The sequence below is a fragment of the Moschus berezovskii genome, chromosome 20, assembly GCF_049115385.1.
Source record: "Moschus berezovskii isolate FMDL1 chromosome 20, NW_MosBer_1.0, whole genome shotgun sequence".
In the NCBI taxonomy this organism is placed as follows: Eukaryota; Metazoa; Chordata; class Mammalia; order Artiodactyla; family Moschidae; genus Moschus; species Moschus berezovskii.
The window spans coordinates 60,346,884-60,366,326 of record NC_142479.1 but is presented as its reverse complement, the minus strand read 5'-3'; the positions used below and the strand labels follow the sequence as shown (position 1 = coordinate 60,366,326).

The following is a 19,443-nucleotide window of genomic DNA, read 5'->3' as shown; positions in this document are numbered from 1 at the left end:
CAAAGTGAGTTTAATAATCTATCACTGAGTCACACCTGGGGACTCTTCTTCCAGACCTTGGTGGTTTAGTTGCTAAGGTGTTTTTGACTCTTGAAACCCTATCAACTAGTACTTAGCCCACTAGGCGTCTCTGTCCATGGGAATTCCCCAGGCAAGAATACTGGAGCAGGTTGCCATTTCCTTCTCCAGGGGATCTTGCTGATCCAGGGATCGAACCCATGTCTCCTGCATTGCAGATAGTCTCCTGCATTGCAGATAGTCTCCTGCATTGCAGATAGTCTCCTGCATTGCAGATAGTCTCCTGCTTTGCAGGAGGATGTTTTAGTGACTGAGCCAGAGGCCACCCTCTACCTACGCTGTATTGAACTAGACTTCTTTATACCCACTCATACCACAGCTTTTAAAAAATTTGCTCATTTTACTTAAGGATATAGCATGTATATATAATATCCTTATTTTTCTCTAACAGTTTTAGAACTTATTATGTTCTAGCTCTTGTGCATTTCCCGCATCCTGTCCATTCACCTGCACTGATTGTCACAATATATAAATTGCAGCTATCTGCATGTCTCTTCTTATGATGCTCTAAATTTGGCTATCCAGGGAACTCCTGCCTGCCTAGAGGCCCCACACTGTCAGCTGCCATTCCAAAAGGGCAGCACGTGGGACCAGAGCATTGGGTTCAGCTGCCACTCTTCTCTGCAAGGTAAGCATATCCCACCTTATCATGCAAGCTGGCCTCCCTGGGCCTCTATCCTTGTCCATATATTCTTCTCTCTATATGCCCTAATGGCAGCGTCTCTTCTCCCTTCCAATCCTCTTCTGGTGCCCTTTGCATTCTCTGGCTTTGATTAGCAAAGTTCCCACTTCCTCAACTGCTCTGAAGTCTCCCCACTTCCTCCTCTGCTCTCACCAGAAACAGGGTTGGTGTACTCCCTCCCACCTGCAATCATGAGTGCTCTTTTGAGCACAGATGGATGATCTTACACCTGTCACCCCGCCCAAATGACAGAGGCCATAATGCATAATTCTCATCTTCCAGCCTCCATGTGACAAAGTTACACAGACTTAACCATCGTATTTTTAAGGTTTAACCCTAAGACCTACCTCGAATGACAAGCCCACAGTTCAGCTCTTTTCTGAATTAGAAATCTTTTTTTTGGTCCTTAAGTGCTGTTTTTGTTCACCTAAAGCAACAGGCTTCAGGAGCTGGCTGCTCAATTGAGGCTTGTTAATTGCTTTCATGCACCTCTTTTAAAGTTTTAGGTCAAATTCAAAGCAGTAAACTTTAAGAAAACAGTATTTATTTCATAAAGAGTACTAGTCAATATATAGATAAGTCATTCAAAAATGATTCTTCTGGTTTAGACTGTTTCACTGGCTCAGTTCTGTCTAGCTCTGCCCTGGTGAAGTCCACACTGAGGAAGTCTGGCATCATAGGAAGGGATTTTTACTGTACTGAAAAGAAGCCAAATGAAGCCGACATTTGAAGCGCTCAGCTTCCAAATCCCGGAAAAAAGCATCGTCGTCATTCTGTGTTATCATGTACTGCAGTTGTTGAATTTCCTTCTCCATCTTAGATCTCAGCTCCCTCTTCATCTTATGTAACATCTAAAAGAGAATTCATGTCATCTTGCTAGTCACAACAGCGATCCAGGCCCTCATCTATTTTTATTCCCTCTCTACTTTCCTGCTCATTAAGCTTCTGCAGTAATTTTAATAACTTAGCAGCAGCTCTCTCAGAGATCTGAACAGGTAAAGTTAAAAATCACAGAATACACGTTTTGAATTGTTGATAGATCTTATTAGTATCCTCTCCACTTCTACTTCTTAAAAACGTAAATAAATGATTTCTATCTTGTTAATTATTACCTGGGCCTGTGATTTCTCTCTGGCTTTGAGCTCTCGATGTTCCTGTGATATGGCTTCTGCCAGCAATGAAAACTGTTTACAGGGAAGAAAAAAAACCAAACCTTGTTATTTGTAGTCCAAATATAACAGTTATGTTCTCAGGCTTAAAATCTTTAATGAAAATCAGCAATACAGATTCTATACTGTGGTCAAGCACTAGCTAATTTTATCTTAAATTTCAGTCAGTCTAACCTGTGTAGTGACAAGTTCTGGGTTAATGCAAACTCCTGACACCAGGTGGTCAAGATTGAGCATATCAGAATGTAAACCAGCAGCGGGAAACCCACCTGGTCCTTATAGTAGTTCTCCATTGAGTCCAGTTCATTCTGGTGCTGTCGCCTTTGTTCATCTCGCTGTTCTTTGGCGTAGTTTCTTAGGTCTCGTAACCTTTGCTTTTGAATTTGTAAACCTTCTTCAAACAGTTTCTTAAATATCTGTTAATTAAGTCGAAAAAGTTATGTGGAATTTTCATGGAGGAATAAAATTTTGTGCAACTAGAGGTATGCACACTGACTGTATTTCACAAAGTTTTTTTTTGGAAATAATAGCAAATAATACTTTAATACTCTACTATATGGATATCACGTTTTGTTAATTCACCAACTGATGGACACTGGTAGTGTTTCCTCTGTCTGTTATGAATAGGGCTGTTACAGTATGAACATCTGTGTATAGTTACCTAGGGGTGGAAGTGCTGGATCATGTTTAACCTTTTGAAGAGCTGCCAGACTGTATTCCAAAGTGGTTGCACCATTTTATAACCCCACCAGCCCTGCATCTCTGTTCCAACTTCTACATCCTTGCCAATACTTTATTTTAGACACCTTTATGGGTGAGAGTTTATGTCACGTTGTTCTGACTTGTATTCCTTCAATGACTAATGATGTTCAGCATCTTTTCCTGTATCCCAAAGGTTCTTTGCTGCAGCCATTGTATATAGGAAAATAACCCTAAAGCAGAAGTAAATGCTGCATGTCCACTTGTGCATAGCTGAGGGCCACGTCGTTATTATCGAAGTAGGCCACAGATAGTTGTTCAAAGGATTTGGATATGCCCACTCGTCCTCCATTGATTAGTAAGAATTCTTGACCAAAGTACAGCCATGCATTCATTAGTCGGTGGTATTACCTCAGTGTGAAGTTATCAAACCTCTCAAAGCCTTAGTAAATATCCTCTAGAAATGAGGATAAATAGTATGACTCCCTTCAGAGTATTTAGTCCCATGAAGTAGAATTACTGTAATGTTTTACTCTAGAGATGAAATAGCACGTATCCTGTGGAAAGATCTCACAGCATACCTATCCATTATTTTCCTGATTTTGAGTAGAATCTAAGGTCATGTAATCACACCATAAGTTCCTGTCTCTTAGAACATGTTCCCAGCCCCCTAAAGCAGTCATCCTGGGGAAATACCGACACACAGGAGGTCAGAGGGAATTAAGACTTCACATTAAGATAAGCGTGGTAGAGAAATTCAGATGACCAACAGCCACATGAAAAGATGCTCAACCTCATGCAAATCAAAACGACAAAGAAGTAGCACTTCACACCAGCCAGAATGGCCATCATTAAAAAGTCTACAAATGCTGGAGAGGGTGTAGAGAAAAGGGAATCCTCCTACACTGTTGGTGGGAATATAAGCTGGTGAAGCCACTATGGAAAACAATATGGAGGTTCCTCAGAAAACTAAAAATAGAATTACCATATGATCCAGCAATCCTGTTCCTGGGCATATATCTGTACAAACCTGTAATTTGAAAAGATACATGCACCCTAATGTTCATAGCAGCACTGTTCACCATAGCCAAGACATAGAAACAACTTAAACGTCCATCAGCAAATGAATGGATAAAGAAGATGTGGGACATACATGCAATGGAACGAACGTTACTCAGTCATAAAAAGAACAAAATAATGCCATTTGCAGCAACATGGACGCAACTAGAGATTATCTTACTAAGTGAAGTAAGTCAAAGAGAAAGACAAATACCATGTAATATCACTTACACGTGGAATCTAAAATAACAAGTGAACCCATCTACCAAACAATTATGGGTGGAGAAAACAGACTGGTGGTTGCCAAAGGAGACAGGGTTGAGGGGGAGGGATGGAGTGGTTAAGCTGGGGTTAGCAGATGCAAACTTTTATATACAGAGTGGATAACAGCAAGGTCTTACTGTATAGGATATTTGTCAATATCCTTTGACAAACCATAATAGAAAAGAATGCATGTATAAGTGAGTCACTGCTGTAAAGCAGAATTAACACAACTACACTTCAATTGTAAATCAACTATACTTTGCTTTTAAAGAAAGTAGTCGAGACTGAGAATAGACTGGGATGCACTATGGCAGTAATAAAATGAGGTGTGAACAAGTCTGAACTCTAGCCAGCATTTCAGACTTGCATTCAAATTAGGACAAGAGGCACAATGAAGGTGGTTCAAAAAGGTAACAAAAAATTTATCTTTTTAATTGGATTGGACAGAAAAGCCATAGTTACCATTTCTTCCCGGCTCCTCATTCTCATCATTTTTGAACGCAACTGAACTCTATAATCATCATAATATTTTCGGGCACGAACAATCTGCTGTCGATTTTCCTTTATCTTTGATTGGGTCAATTTCTGCCTATGAATTCGGTCCTTGAAGTCTTGCTAAAGGAAAGGGAAAAAGAGGTAAGGACAAGAGGAAGAAAGACGCCGATGTTCTCATCTGCCCTGCTCCCCATCACGATGTCTTCCGGCAGCAAGCCGGCTGTGGAGGGCCCATGGTCTGCTGGCTGGGCAGAGTGTGTGGCCCCCAAGAAGGCTTCCGGTCTTTGTAGGTTCATCTTCATCAATCGGAGTCAGAAGAGCTGCCCCACAATCCAGTGGTTAAGATTCTGTGCTCCCACTGCAGGGGGCATGGGCTCCACCCCTGGTAGGGGGAAGTAAGATCTTGCATGCCATTTGTGTAGCCAAAAAAGCGGAAAAAGAAGAGCCATCTCCACTGAGCCCCTCTCAAATGAGAATCTCATCTCCCTGTTCCTGCAGGAGGTCACCTAATACCCAGATGCTCACTTAAAAGGAGTAGAAAACCGGCACTCTCAAAAGATGCAAAACGAAGGAAATCAGGTGATACCTCAGCAAAGTAGTGAGGATGAAATGAAGTCATGAGGGAAAAGCCTTAAAACTACCTGTCCAGACACGTGTTTTCTTCTCCCCAGTACCAGAGTCCCACAAGCAATTCCTGATGCTTCCCGCTCCTTCTCAGGAACTGTTCAGTTTCAGTTCTCGCTGCTTGTCTCTACTGGAGAAGGAAATGGCAACCTACTCCAGTGTTCTTCCCTGGAGAATCCCAGGGATGGGAGCCTGGTGGGCTGCCGTCTATGGGGTCACACAGAGTCGGACACAACTGACGTGACTTAGCAGCAGCTTGTCTCTATACTCAGTCTCTTTCTCTGGCTTATTACTGTCTTTGATCTCTGTCCTCTCCCTTCATGATACTTAAGAGGATAACATTATGCTGTATACGATTCTTAGCCCAAATTATAATGGAGGCATAAATAACCTCAACTTTCTATTTGGGACCTGAGAAAGAAGGGAGAGGACAGAAAAAACATTTGAGTTAACCACCTGGTACCTTAAAGGGGCTCATAGGTAGAGACAGACCTGGATTAAAATCTAACCTTGCCCTTGCTGATTATGGCGAGACTGAAGGCAAGTTAACATTTCAAAACTTCAGGTTTTTCATTTCATGGAAAACATCTCTATATTGTGTTACTATAAAGACACTGTATAGGGAGGGAAGTTCAGGAGGGAGGTTCAAGACGGAGGGGACACACGTACACCGATAGCTAATTCATGTTGATATTTGGCAGAAAAGAACAAGATTCTGTCAAGCAATTACCCTCCAATTAAAAAATAAATTAGAAAAAATAAAACTGTTTATGAAGCACCTAGTACCTTACCCTCACATCAATGTTGGTTAAAGACCTAAATGCTTCCACAGGCAAGTGCTGGAGGTATGAGTCAGCAGGGATACTGCCCAGCTAGTACAAATAAAAGTAATTAATATAGCTTACAAATTCAAAGATATAATACCCAGTTTGCTCTCAACATACCAGTCTTTTGTTATGTTCATATTCTTTCTTGATAAGCGCAGTAAGGAGGTCATGCCTTCTCAAGGCTTCTGCTATCTTTAAGTGGGATGGAAGAGAAGGAGGTTAATAATTCTATTCACTAGATTATCAAGGCTAAGCTCTGCCTCTTTTTGCTTTGTATTTCTATGCTTAACTGGCAGTTATCTTACTTCATCCTGGAGTTTCTTCTTTGATCGATTTTCTCTGTATGCATCTTTTTTGAGTTGTTCAACCTGTGCGATTTGCTGTTTCCACATTTTGCTTAGTGTTTGGCCAGAAACATAGAGAAATGGAAACTGCTCTAGCATCAGGGGAAGGAGACTGTGTTCATTCACTTTCACTGCAAGGTAAAAACATTTTTTTAATCTGAGAAACTTGCTGACAGCTTTTAAGAAGAAATCTCATTCAACCTTCAGTCAAAGCTTATCTAAGTGATATGGCTCTGAGCCTGAAAAGAACAAGTCTAAAAGTATGTTATTACTTTTGCATTCCTTTTCTGATTGGGACAAGCCAACTACTAGTAAGGATGAAAATAAGCTCAACATTTCTGACTGAGGACATGCTGGACTTGTGAAGTCCATCCTAACTGCTCAGCTGATTCAGTGCCTGGGGTGGATGCTCTGTGTGTGGTCAAACAGACTCTCCAACACTCCCAGGAGGGAAAGTCTGTGTCTAATAGGAGGTAGTTAGAAGGGCAGTGGTCTTTGAAAATGCACCTCGGTGCCAACTGTCAATATACAGGAGCTGGACAGGCCCTCTGGCTTGCTTTGGAGCATCCCTTTGATTCTACCAACTTTCCAGAAACAACGAAAAGGCAGCCAGCACTTAGTGAACAGAGAGAGAAGCTGAAGTTGGAACAGAAGGTCATAGCCAGTGCATTCCTTTGTGCCAACGTACTGGTGTATACTTAAGAGTTTTAAAGAAATGGCTCATTTAAGAGTTTTATCTCTCTCTACAGAAATTTAGCATACGGCAGTGGCAGAAGAGGGCACTTTGTCCAGCTCACTGGTAGATGTTAGTTTTCAGTGCTGTGTCCTTGGCAGGCAGTGCGCACTTTCAAAGGATGCCAGTTTTCCATAAAGTACAATTTTGTGGTTCTTACTTGGAACTGCTTTATTTGGCTTTGGCAAGCCACCTCTTGGACTTGGAGTTGTGGTTTTTCTAGAGTAAATCTTCCAGGGCTGACTTCGTTTTGGAGTTCCTTTATGAACAGCTTCTCTGTATATTTTTTCCTTAGACATAAAACAATAGAATGAGAAGTCTAACAGCTCTTTCATATATCATCTTAAATATTACATATCAGCAAAAATAGTCAACATAATTCCCAGACAAACTACCTTACTTCAGACTTCTAAAATTTGGTTAGTATTTACCTACTCTAAGTTAAATACCTCTTTAGTTTCTGGCAGCCCTTGGAGTTTGAAAAAGCAATGAATCTTATTCAAGTTTCATAGTGGCCATAGTCCTACCCCCTAAATACAACAACTGACAATGTTCTGATGTGCTTGCTTCTTTGACAGTCTTTTCCATGTGGATTACAAAAGTTCTAAAACAACGTTTAGTTATAACCATACTGTATTCTATATCCTGGTTTGTGAACATTTTAGCATAAGCATTTTCTTTCATGCTTTCATTTGGCTTCTGTAACTATTCTTTTGAAAGGCAATGAAAACTTATGCTTTGGGTTTGCTCCAACCAAGCTTAGAAATGGGATTTTCTGTCTTCTCTTACTCTCCCTCTTTAACTTGTCAGCCCAGACTGTCTTTAAAGCCTTGGTGAACTGATAAAACAACAGAAGCCCTTAAAACTGATGGAAGTTTCAGACAGGCAGGAAAAAATACTAGTGTTTCTGGTACCACATTTTAGCAGCTTGGTTACCCTATGAATAAAAGAAAATCCACATCATGAAATGAAATTCTGCTTTTTTCCTAAAAGGCTAATGATTAAGGTTCTGTTGATTCTTTTTTCCTTTTAAAAAGATCATCTCTGTACTTTCCACTGATCTGATCAAATGGCATTTATTACAGTAGAGACTTTTACCCACTGTTTCCTCCTCATCATTTATTCCTAGAGGTCCAATATTCTCTTGAACTTTATTTCTTCTTAATTCCTTTTCAAATGCCTCGGTTATTGCCTACAGGGGAAAAGGCCGTATGATATTATAGTTATTAAAAACATACAAATCAAAATGAAAAAAAATCTACCTAAGACTGTCATTCGAATCACTTTTTTTAAAGTTCCTTTCAGGCTACTGATCAATAAATATATATTATTTAACAGATACCTAACTGAGACATAAAACTTAGACTAATGTTATTTTTCTGTTCCCACAGCTTATAATTATTTTGATACACCCTTGGATGGAAGTTACATGTTGAATTACATACTGAGTTAGTTGTCACCATTATAAAACATACTATAGCAAACAACTCAAGTGTTCTAAATTTATGCGCTATTTCAAAATCACTATTCCACAGCAGAAGGTCTTCCTCAGTAATCATACATTCTCCTGTTGAACCCTAACCACCTCCTTTCATTCCTGTCTTGGGCATTTTCATCCTATCTGTAACTCAAATGGTCTGTCACATTTAATCCACCTCAAGTTCTCTTTATTTCTAAACCTCTCTCTGAAAATATCAGTCTACACTGATACACTTTCTTAATCCACTGGAGCACCGGGCTATGTAAGGTTAGTTTTCTTAGAGTTTCAGGAGTACAAGTTTTATAATGGGGGACATAAAAGCCATGTCAGATGATTTTATGCCTTTAATCAACAGCATGTTCACTGTAGCATCTGGCTGAAGGTAAATAATGGTAATACCTGCTGCCTAGTAACAGTCAAGAGATGGGATATACCTTTGCTTGAAATTGGCGGACATCTGTTTCTTTTGGTTTTCGCTGCCTTTTTCTCTCCATCTGGAATTGTTTGTTTTTGTTAACGGGAGATGGAGAGAGTGAATGAGATCTGGAGGGTGCCTTTCTATGCATGGCAAGTCCTGCAACAAAAAGGAGACATGTACCGTGAGTTTCTGAGAGCCAGAAATGTTAAGCTGGCACCAAATAGTTGATTTTTACCAAATCCAAGGAGACTGTGAATGTGCTAAATGTACTCTCCTCTAATTAATTTCTATTTGCACATAAATATGTACTCAAAATGTTCCAAAGAAGTACTAAGTTTCTGTATTCACTTTGGGTTGAAACTGGAGCACCGTGTGGAAAGCCCGCTGCACACAAAGGCCTATACTTAGTACTCCTGGTGCTGGAGAGAGAAACAGTTAACCATCCCAGCGGTGTGTCTGCTAACCTCTCACCTATGTGGGTCCTGAGGAGGGGTATGTAAGTGTGCATGTATGTATATGTGTGTATACACAAACGCACCTTACCCTTATAAAGCAGCACCTTACACACAGAAGTTATTTAGCATTTTTAAGCAGTCCCATTCTTCCCTACTTAGTGATCCAGTCCCCATATTCCACACTGCCCGCGAGATCTAAGAAATTACTTCCCTCCACAAACCTTTTTATGTCCCATTGTTTATAGATAGACTTAGGAATCTGCTAGTTGTGAAAAGGGGGACTCTGTGCCTTTTTGGAAAAGCAAATAATTCAATACAGCTCTGACATCAAGGAAATTTGAAAGGTTTGATAACTTTCTAAATAAATTTTTTCCGGAGAAGTAAAATGTCCTTGAGCTTTTGTCTCTTTATTCTCTTAATTTAAATCTTTCAAGTTACACTAACTTGCACAATCTATTTTAAATGGTGTTTTAATAACATTTTTACTATGTCCACAATGTATTCTTCTTTAGAAATTGGACATCCAATAAACATTTTAACTTACAATGTGTTTTCAAAATGGTATAACATGCACATTACAGGATGAGGGTTCCTAGAGATTACCTAAGCCAAATCTCGGGGAAGAGAGGAAATAATCAACACAAGGAAAACGTATTCTTAAAGTAAAAAAAAAAAAATGAAATGTTAAGTAAGTTCTAGATGAGAAATGGACTGTTTCTAGAGAAACAAGGGATGACCAAAGTAGATAAAAATGAATGCAAAACATGCAGAATTTTAGTTGCTGGAAAATGGGATAATTATTTGAACAAACAGTAGGAAGCATCTGCAAGGATGTGGCAAACCAGAAATGGTCATGCATTGCTCATATAAGTACAAATGTGTGCGAATTTGGAGGGGAATTTGGCAATGGTAAGAAAGTGTAAACCCCTGATCTACCAATTCTAGTAGATGTGGATCCTACAGAAACTTTTGCACATATTACAAGTTGTTCATTGCAGAACTGTTTGTAGTTATGAAATCTGGAAGCAAAAATCCACACATACATAAATAAAAATACACACTCATATAAATGAGATACACTGTATGAAATCAGTGAAAAGTGTCACTCAGTCATGTCTGACTCTTCATGACCCTATAGACTGCACCTGGCCAGGATCCTCTGTCCGTGGAATTTTCCATGCAAAAATGCTGGAGAGTTGGGTAGCCCTTCTCTTCTCCAGGGGGTCTTCCCAACCCAGGGATTGAACCCATGTCTCCCACATTGCAGGCAAGATTCTTTACTGTCTGAGCCACTAGGGAAGCCCTGAGAATACTGGAGTGGGTAGCTCATTCCCTTCTCCAGGGGCTCTTCCCAACCCAGGGATCGAGCCTAGGTCTCTCCTGCACTGCAGACAGATTCTTTACCGTCTTAGTCACCAAGGAAGCATGAACTCGGTTACACAGTAGTTAATAATGAGTGAATTAGAAGTAGGAACAGATTTCTAAAACAATGTTAACAGGAAAAAAAAAAAGCTGCAGAATAATATAGATAGTATCTATGTAAATTTAAAAAATAGCATATTTAGACAGGTAACACAACGCTGTTAAAGAATAAAGACAGGTGAAATGGGAATTTGCTATATGACTCAGGGAACTTAAACTGGGGCTCTGTAACAACCTAGAGGGGTGGGAGGGAAGTTCAAGAGGGAGGAGACGTATGTATATCTATGGCTGATTCATGTTGATGTTTGGTAGAAACCAACATAATACTATAAGGTAATTATCCTTCAATTAAAACATTAAAAAAATTTTTTTTTAAGTAAAAAGACAGGGGTGAGAGGGTTCCAGTTCAAGATGGTAGTATACAGGCTCCTGAATTCATCTCCTCCAGAGACACTAACATATACTACATATGGAATAATTTCCTCTGAAAACAATCCAGACACTAGCTGAGTGACCCAAAAGACAAAAAACCCACATCAAAAATGGTTAGGGCACACCATCAACTACCAGGAGCCATTAAGAATGAAGAGAGTGGCTTGGACAACCACAAAGATTTGAGAACCAACCAGGAGCTAGGGATGGGCTGAATGCTAAGAGTCCTCTCCTGTGCAAGACTACTCCTTCAGGACTGAGACAGTGGCTGTTTTACATACTGCTCAGAAACCAATACAAAGTCAGGAAAATGAAGAAACAGTAGAATATGTTCCAAACAAAAGAACAAGATAAAATTCAAACAGATCTTGATGAAATGCATACAGGCTTTACCTGGCCTTGGCTTCTTTGGTCCGTACTCCACGATACCATCACTGTGCTGAGACAGTGTCTCATCATTTCCACTTTCCACCTCTTCATTTCCAATATTCTCTTCGGAGTCAGTCTTTTCTTTCATTCGATCACCCAGGGCACTTTTTAACATCTATCAAGAAAATTCTTTTTAACATCTTTTACTGATTTCAGCAGAATGCAAGTTGGAAGGATTAGACAGATACAACCTTTTAAAAGCTTTCTCTGATAATTAGGCACAGGTTCAGACACAAGTTTTCAGATGCTTATGCACAGTTTCTAAAGGATACATATCAGTGCCACAGACTATCAGTTCCAATAACCTTAAGTCACATAGGGACTTAATATATTTATTCAATGATATCCCCAAACTACAGTGTTTTATTTTTTGAAAATCAGAGCTCATACAATTTTATACCAAAGTGTCTTTAGTGACAAAGAGAAACAATACATATGCATCTAAATATATATGGTTTAATGTAATCATTTGTTACTTAATTAGAATTTTATAAACTCTGGATGAATATGTACCAAATCTGGTTATATCATAAAAGGCTAAGAGATAATTTCTCAGCCTATGTCCCATCTGCTTGACTTACAGAAGATTTTCACAGTAACTAAGATAACGCTTAGCTCTCACCTTAACTGGAAAATCACTTAAATGCTCACCAACTATGGCAATCTCAATACAGATAAGAAAAAATAGTAAGACTTGCCGAATCTAGTTCAGAGAGGCGCTGAGATAGTTTTTCTGATACTGCATGTAATTCTTGTTCTGTTAACCTTTTTCCTGCCCTCTGGGAGAAAGGTGAATCCCAGGATGAGACCGCAGCTCTGTTTTCATGTCTGTAATAAAAAGTGATATGACATTTAAATAGACAAGTATACATTACTTAGTTCAGAACAACTGTAATACATGCTTTGCCAAATATTTTATACTGGCCTTCACAGCTAAATCTGGAGAGTATACCCTTAACTCTTCAAATCCCTCTGCAAACAAACTGTAAACACTGAAGCCTGCAGTACTGTTACCTTTTTCCTCTGGGAAGTTTCCTTGTCCTAGGGCCTTGGTCCCAAGCTGGATACATTTCCTGTTTGCTATCTCTAGACAACTTGGAAGTTAAGGAGACTCTATTGTCTGGTTCCTATTAAAAACAAAGGAGAATTGATTTGAAAAAGATATAGGGAAGACATAAAAAACAACATATTATGTATGATGGGAAGGGAGGACCTGTGATAGAAAGCTAGGTCCCTTTATTCTCCATGTTTTGCTTTTTAAAAAAATCCATTTGTCAAAACACTCTACTGATCACCAACACCAAAGGAATGGAGCAATGTCTGTAAACTTGGCCTCAAAGAAAAAGCATGGCTCAGGATGTCATTCAAATATAAAGTCAAGTGAGGTGGTCTCAAATATGGTGGTCTCAACTGGTTCAAAATGATTATTTCCATTTAACTGCCATCCAGTAAAGAAAAAGAGTATTACCAACAACTCAGAAAATTTATAGAAGTTATGGCTACACCTGGACAGCAAAAAAATGATAAAATCACAAGTGGAAGTGGAAAGTATTGAAATCATTTTCTTTCATATGAAGAAGTCAACAGAAACTGTTCAAAACAAATAGGCAAAACCTCTAAAATACGAATATAAATTCAACATTTTAAATAATAACTTTGGAGGAAATCTTATGGAAAATATTTCTTGTGATTAAGAAACATTTGATGTTTAACTATCTCTTTAACTTCACTTCAGTATCTTTTTCTTCTACTAAAGTAAAATTAAACACCTTTAAGTAAAAACTATATTATAATCACATTTAAAAGAAACCTTTTTAAAACTGAAGTTAGTGTCCTTCTCAAGAACTGGTTCAAAATGATTATTTCCATTTAACTGCCATCCAGTAAAGAAAAAGAGCATTACCAACAACTCAGAAGCCCTCTCCCCCCACCCCTGTGCCCCTCAAAGTAACCGCGAACCTATGCTCCCTTTCTCCCTTCATCTGTCCACCCTCGGATCCAAAGCGATGCTCAGAATGTTTAGGATGACGGTCACCTAATGCTGATTTACTTTTTTGGCACTGTTTCAGTTTTTAATAATGACAGTGTATCATTTTTTAAATACATTTACCCTTGGCATATACCTGAGTGCTCTTGTTGCTGGGAAAATAGGAACATGATGACTGTATAAAAAAGGCTTTTCAAAGAAAAGAGAAGAAGCAAATAGGCCAGAATGTTAATAGTAGTTCATGCTGGATCAATAGGAATATGGCTGAAAGATTATTTTTTATACTTTCTGTTAAATAATTTCAATTATTGAATTAGATACATACAATATGGGTTCTGAAGCTAGAATACCTGAATTCTAATCCTAATTCTACAACTGCTGTGTGACCTCAGACAAGATTCTTAAACCCTGTATTTCCGTTTCCCCATAAGAAATAAAAATAGTATCTACTTCAGAGCTGTGTTGTAAGAATTTATCCAATATTTGTGAAGTATGCAGAACTGTGCCTAACACAAAATAAGCACTCAGTACGTGTTGGCTCATCCTACGCCCCTGTTCCAGTCGCCCTGTCCCTGTCTGCCTAGGGTAAGAATAAGCAGGTGTATGCAGAGGTGAATTTTAAGAAATACAGTGCTCTCTGGTTAGTGCACTATTCTTGACTACTATTCTAGCAGAGACCTTTTAAATAAATCTATAGCCTTTGGTCCAGCTGAAAGCAAGCTTTTCCACTTACCATAGAAAATGCCGTGCCTTCTCCGGTAGAATTCATGGTAGGGGAGCAGTGACCTGAACGCAAGTATTCTTTTCCTATGGGGCAGGGAGCTCGAGGCTCTGAAGGGTGGTAAGGTGGATGTAAAGGAATAGCTGACCGGATAGGCTCCCCTAACTTCCTAGCACTTGGAATCATATCCACAGAAGAAATTCCTGCTAGTTGGACAAATTAAAGTGGACATTAAGACATAAATAATTTCACATATACACATACCCTATACAAACAAGTGCGCACACACACTACTTAGAAATATATTTTAAACTTGGTTTTAAGAAAAGTACACCAAAAAGACAATGGAAATAGGGACTCATTCTCAATGAACAAGTAGGGACCTAATTAAATTAGGAACAATGTAATTTTAATATTATAATAGTTTCCTAAAAAGTTATTTAAAAATAATGAAAAATTACTAAAAACCTAAATGGCTTGAATGGCTATATAAATTATGGCTCACCTATATATTATAAAAATAGCCATTAACAGTGATTTTATATAATAATACTAATCATATGAAAATCCTAGAGATAATATGAAATGAGAATATTTTTCAAGTTAATATAATTTGAAGAACACCAACTGATAAACTAATGTATCAGAGACTCTTACTGTCCTAAAGCCTTTGAGAGGATTTAGATAATAAAATAGTGGATGCAAAACATATGACCGAAGACCATCTTAAGAAGACATCCAAGTTCATAATTAATAGTAAACATTTACAAATGAGGTCATGTAAAACCGAAAAGAATCACATTAACTGCAGAGCAACTAAAGTAAAAAGGCTAATAGCAACTGCTCACAATCTACTATCTCCAGCTCCCAGCCACAGTCTCAAGAATTCTGTACATTACTACTCACTGTCTTCAACAAAGGATGTCCTACTCTTGGACAAAAAACTAGAGGGAGGGTTCAACACTTCTTCTTCTTGCGAGCTAGAACATGGTATGGTTGAGGATTTTTTAGACTGCATTTCATTAGGACCTTGGGCACCTAGAAAATATTAAAGGTAAATCTTTTTTACTGCTGTTACACTAAAAGCTAGAAGTTTAGTACCTTGTGGACAAAAATATCAGAAATGACATAAATCATAGAACTATGTTGGTCTGATTGCTTGAAATACCAATTACTTTTTCATAACTAATAGCAATATGTAGTTCTGTAGCCCAGAATTATTTATGTAACTTAAAAGCAGCTTTACACAATGTTTCATTCCTCTGCTTTAGAAAAGTAGGGGCCAGAGTTGTAGAAATGCCAGCTGTTGCACAGGTGTATCTCTGAGCTAGAAGTCTTGGTTGGAACCATAAAGATTTATAGGTCAAACAAATGTTCTTTTAAAAAAATATTTACTTTTATTTATTTGGATTTCCCAGGTCTTACTGGGATCCAGTTGCCTGACCAGGGAATGAATCCTGGCTTCCTCCACTGGGAGTGCAGAGTCTTAGTCATTGGACCACCAGGGAAATCCCAAGTTTTGTCTAATTTTTGAATGGTTAATATTTTGAATCAGCTCTATAATATTACATAAAAAGCTATATTAAAACAGTTCTGAAACTGAGGAAATACCACTTTGCTGCCTTGGAAATCTACAATACACAAACTCCCCATAAACAAAATGGATTTCCCCTTTTATTGATGGAATTTCTCCTAAAAACTCATGGTTAGTTATCATCTAGAACTTTTGTCAGAGTGAAAGTTACACATTTAATTCTCTCTCAATCTTCAGATTGTTTTAGAACCTACTGTCTTATCACTGCAGAGATTGTGAACTTCTCTATTGTAAACAATAATATTTCAATTAGGGATTTCCCTGATGGCCTAACAGTTAAGATTCTAGACTTTTACTGCTGTGGCCTGGGTTCAACCCCTGGTTAGGGAACTGAGATCCCGCAAGCTGCATGGCACAGACAAAAAAAAATTATGTAAGTATTTATATAATACATACATAACATCTCATTTACACACACACACAAAAAAGGTCCTCAGTAGAACAAATGAGTGAAGACAGAAGTACAAACTTCCCGTTATACAATAAATAAAGTCATGGGGATTTAATGTACAGTAAGCAAAAGTTTGGGCTTCCCTGGTGGCTCAGAGGTTAAAGCGTCTGCCTCCAATGCGGGAGACCTGGGTTCGATCCCTGGGTTGGGAAGATCCCCTGGAGAAGGAAATGGTAATGCACTCCAGTATTCTTACCTGGAGAATCCCATGGACGGAGAAGCCTGGTAGGCTACAGTCCATGGGGTCGCAAAGAGTCGGACACGACTGAGCGACAGAACGGAAGCAAAAGTTTTAGTTGCTTAGTTGTGTCCGACTCTGCTACCCCACAAACTGTAGCCCACCAGGCTCCTCTGTCCATGGAATTCTCCAGGAAAGAATACTGGAATGGGTTGCCACTCCCTTCTCCAGGGGATCTTCCCAACCCAGGGATCGAACCTGGGTCTCCCGCACTGCAGGCAGATTCTTTACTGTCTGAGCCACTAGGGAAGCCCCAGTGTACAGTATGGTGACTACCTACAATTAATACTGTGCTGAGGGGGGCAGTGCCCTGGGCGCCAGAAGCCTCCTCCTCCATAAGGAGTCAAGTTCACGCCAACTGAAAAGCAAACCCAGCTCTTACAGAGGCCTCACTACCGCCTCCCCAACTCAAGTTACAGAGCAGCATGCCTCGGCCAGGTTTGCATCATGATCAGATCCTGCTGTGTATCTTATTACAAGGTGCTTAGGAAGGGATTTCTCCTTACTTATGGAAAAGGTATAAGAAAGGGAGGATGGCCAAGATGCCAGAGTACAAAGAATCTGAACTCACTTCTTATGGGCACAACAAAACCACAACCATTTGCTGAACAACAATTGATGAAAAAGATAGGAATCTACCAAAAAAGATCTATAACTAAAGACATCAAGAAGGAACCACAGCGAGATGGTAGGAGGGGCAGACCTGCAATATGTCCCGTGCCCCAAGATGGGTGACCACAAACTGGAGAATAATTACGTTGCAGAGGTTCTCCCAAAGGAGTGAGCTCCCTGGCCTGAGGGTCCTGCACTGGGAAGATGAGCCCTCAGAACATCTGGCTTTGAAGCCAAGTGGTGATTATTTTCAGGAGTCCCAAAGGGCTGCAGGAAAGAAATTTCATTCTTAAAGGGCACACACAAAACCTCTACTCTGGGACTGGGAACAGAAGCAGTAATTTGAGAGGAGCCTAGGCCAGACTCACTTCCTGAACTCAAGAGTCTCCTGGTGAGACAGGTGGCAGCTACAGCTCACCCGGGTACAGACACTGGTGGCAGCCATTGTGAGGAATTTCAACCATGTGGACCTTGGTGCTGGCAGGCGTTACTGTGGAATCCTACCTCTAGCTGATTAGCACCAGGACCTGGCCCTACCCAAAGCCTATACGTACCAGTGCTGGGACACCTCAGGCCAAGCAACTGAGCAGGGACAAAGCCCCACCCATCAGCCGACAGGCTGCCTTAAGACCCCCTGAACTTCACCCACCATGAGCATGCTGCAGTTCCAAGATCTAGATCTGCTGGCCCTGGCCCTGACCTCGAGGGAGACTGCTCTAACCACTGGACCAGTTTTTTCCCACTAGGAGACAGACATCAGATGCAAAAACTAGTCCTGCAACATATGGATCAGTAGGCCAGACCCCTCACTGGGACAGTTGGGCTCCAGCCCTGGCCACTAGCAGGCCAGCAAAAGCTTCAGGACACCCCAGAGACCCAACTGTGTCAGGAACTGTCCACACCCAGCAATAAGACACCAGCTCTGGGACCCCTGGGCTCTGCAACCAAACTCCAAGACCTGCTCTGCCCATGTATAGGATCTGGCTTTACCCACCAACCAGCAGGAAACAGCTCTGCAGCCTTCAAGAGTCTGACTCCACCCACCACTGAGCCAGCACTAGCCCTGGGGGGTCTCTGAGGTTACACAGTTAGCCACCTTGTGACCAGCCAACCAGCAGCTGGCAGCCTCTGCACAAGGCAGGGCCTGGCAACCAACTGGACCAGGGGCTAACCAAGTGTACCAAATAGCCCACCACAACCGAAGGCCCCATGCAGTCATCATAGGGACAACTGCTAGAGCATACAGCTCGGGTGACAAGAGGGGGACATGTTGCTGGGATGCATAGGGCATTTCCAACAAAAAGCCACTTCTCCAGTAGGGAAACATAATCAACGTACCAGACACATAAAAACAGCAACTTAGGCAAAATGCGGTGACAGAAGAACATGTTCCAGACAAAGCAACAAGGTAAAACCTCAGAAGGACAAAGCGAAGTGAAGACAGACAATCTACCAGAGAAGGAGTTCAGGATAGTGACTGTATAAGATGATCAAAGACCTCGAGAGAACAATGGCTGCATAGAATGAGAAGCTAGAAGCTTTTAACAAGAGAAAATAAAGAGCAAAACAGAAATGAAGAATAACTGAAATGAAAAATACACTAAAAGGAATTAAAAACAGACTAAATGATATAGAGGAATGGATCAGTCAGCTAGAAGAGAGTAGTGGAAATCAGTGACACTGAATTTTTAAAAATGATAAGAAATGATAGCATTTTAATAGATTTCTAGGACAGTACATGTGTGCTAATAGTCCCATTGTACAGATTCAAGGAGAAGAGAGAGAAAAAGGAGCTCATAACATTTTTAGGACATAATAACTGAAAACAGGGAAAGGAACAGACATCTAAGTCCAGGAAGTGCAGGAAGTCCCACATTACAAGACAACTCTAGTTCTAAGGGTAAAAATTAAAAACTGCTCTTGTTACTAAAAGCAACGAGGGAGAAGAAACAAGGGAATTCCCTCAAGGCTATGTGCTGACTTCTCAGGAGAAATTCTGCAGGCCAGAAGGGACTGACAGGCTATATTTAAAGTGATGAAAGGGAAAAACCTACAACCAGGAACACTCTACCCAGAAAGACTCTCATTCAGATTTGATGGCGAGATCAAAAGCCTTACAGACAAGCAAAAACTAAGAGTTCAGCATTACCAAACCAGTTTTACAACAAATGTTAAAGGAACTTCTCTGAATGAAAAAAAAAAGGCTATAAGTAGAAACATGAAAATTATG

At 40.0% G+C, this 19,443-nt stretch overlaps 1 protein-coding gene across 4 annotated transcripts in view; it reads right to left on the bottom strand.

Annotated features, from left to right (window-relative positions):
- Positions 1 to 495: 495 nt before the first annotated feature.
- CEP95 (centrosomal protein 95) overlaps positions 496 to 19,443 on the bottom strand; it is a 37,057-nt gene continuing 18,109 nt past the window's right edge. Inside the window, exons 7-20 of one of the 4 annotated variants that reach the window (XM_055408222.2) lie at positions 15,225 to 15,356; positions 14,331 to 14,521; positions 12,625 to 12,737; positions 12,309 to 12,438; positions 11,575 to 11,725; positions 8,889 to 9,028; positions 8,077 to 8,166; positions 7,135 to 7,264; positions 6,203 to 6,372; positions 6,015 to 6,089; positions 4,414 to 4,566; positions 2,199 to 2,345; positions 1,873 to 1,944; positions 496 to 1,611 (exon numbers count right to left, since the gene is read on the bottom strand). In XM_055408222.2, coding sequence (XP_055264197.2) covers positions 1,435 to 1,611; positions 1,873 to 1,944; positions 2,199 to 2,345; positions 4,414 to 4,566; positions 6,015 to 6,089; positions 6,203 to 6,372; positions 7,135 to 7,264; positions 8,077 to 8,166; positions 8,889 to 9,028; positions 11,575 to 11,725; positions 12,309 to 12,438; positions 12,625 to 12,737; positions 14,331 to 14,521; positions 15,225 to 15,356 — 1,871 coding nt within the window. In that variant the 3' untranslated portion in view covers positions 496 to 1,434. Of the gene's footprint in view, positions 1,612 to 1,872; positions 1,945 to 2,198; positions 2,346 to 4,413; positions 4,567 to 6,014; positions 6,090 to 6,202; positions 6,373 to 7,134; positions 7,265 to 8,076; positions 8,167 to 8,888; positions 9,029 to 11,574; positions 11,726 to 12,308; positions 12,439 to 12,624; positions 12,738 to 14,330; positions 14,525 to 15,224; positions 15,357 to 19,443 lie in introns of all 4 variants that reach the window. The other 3 variants (XM_055408221.2, XM_055408223.2, XM_088829222.1) reach the window with 3 other exon arrangements.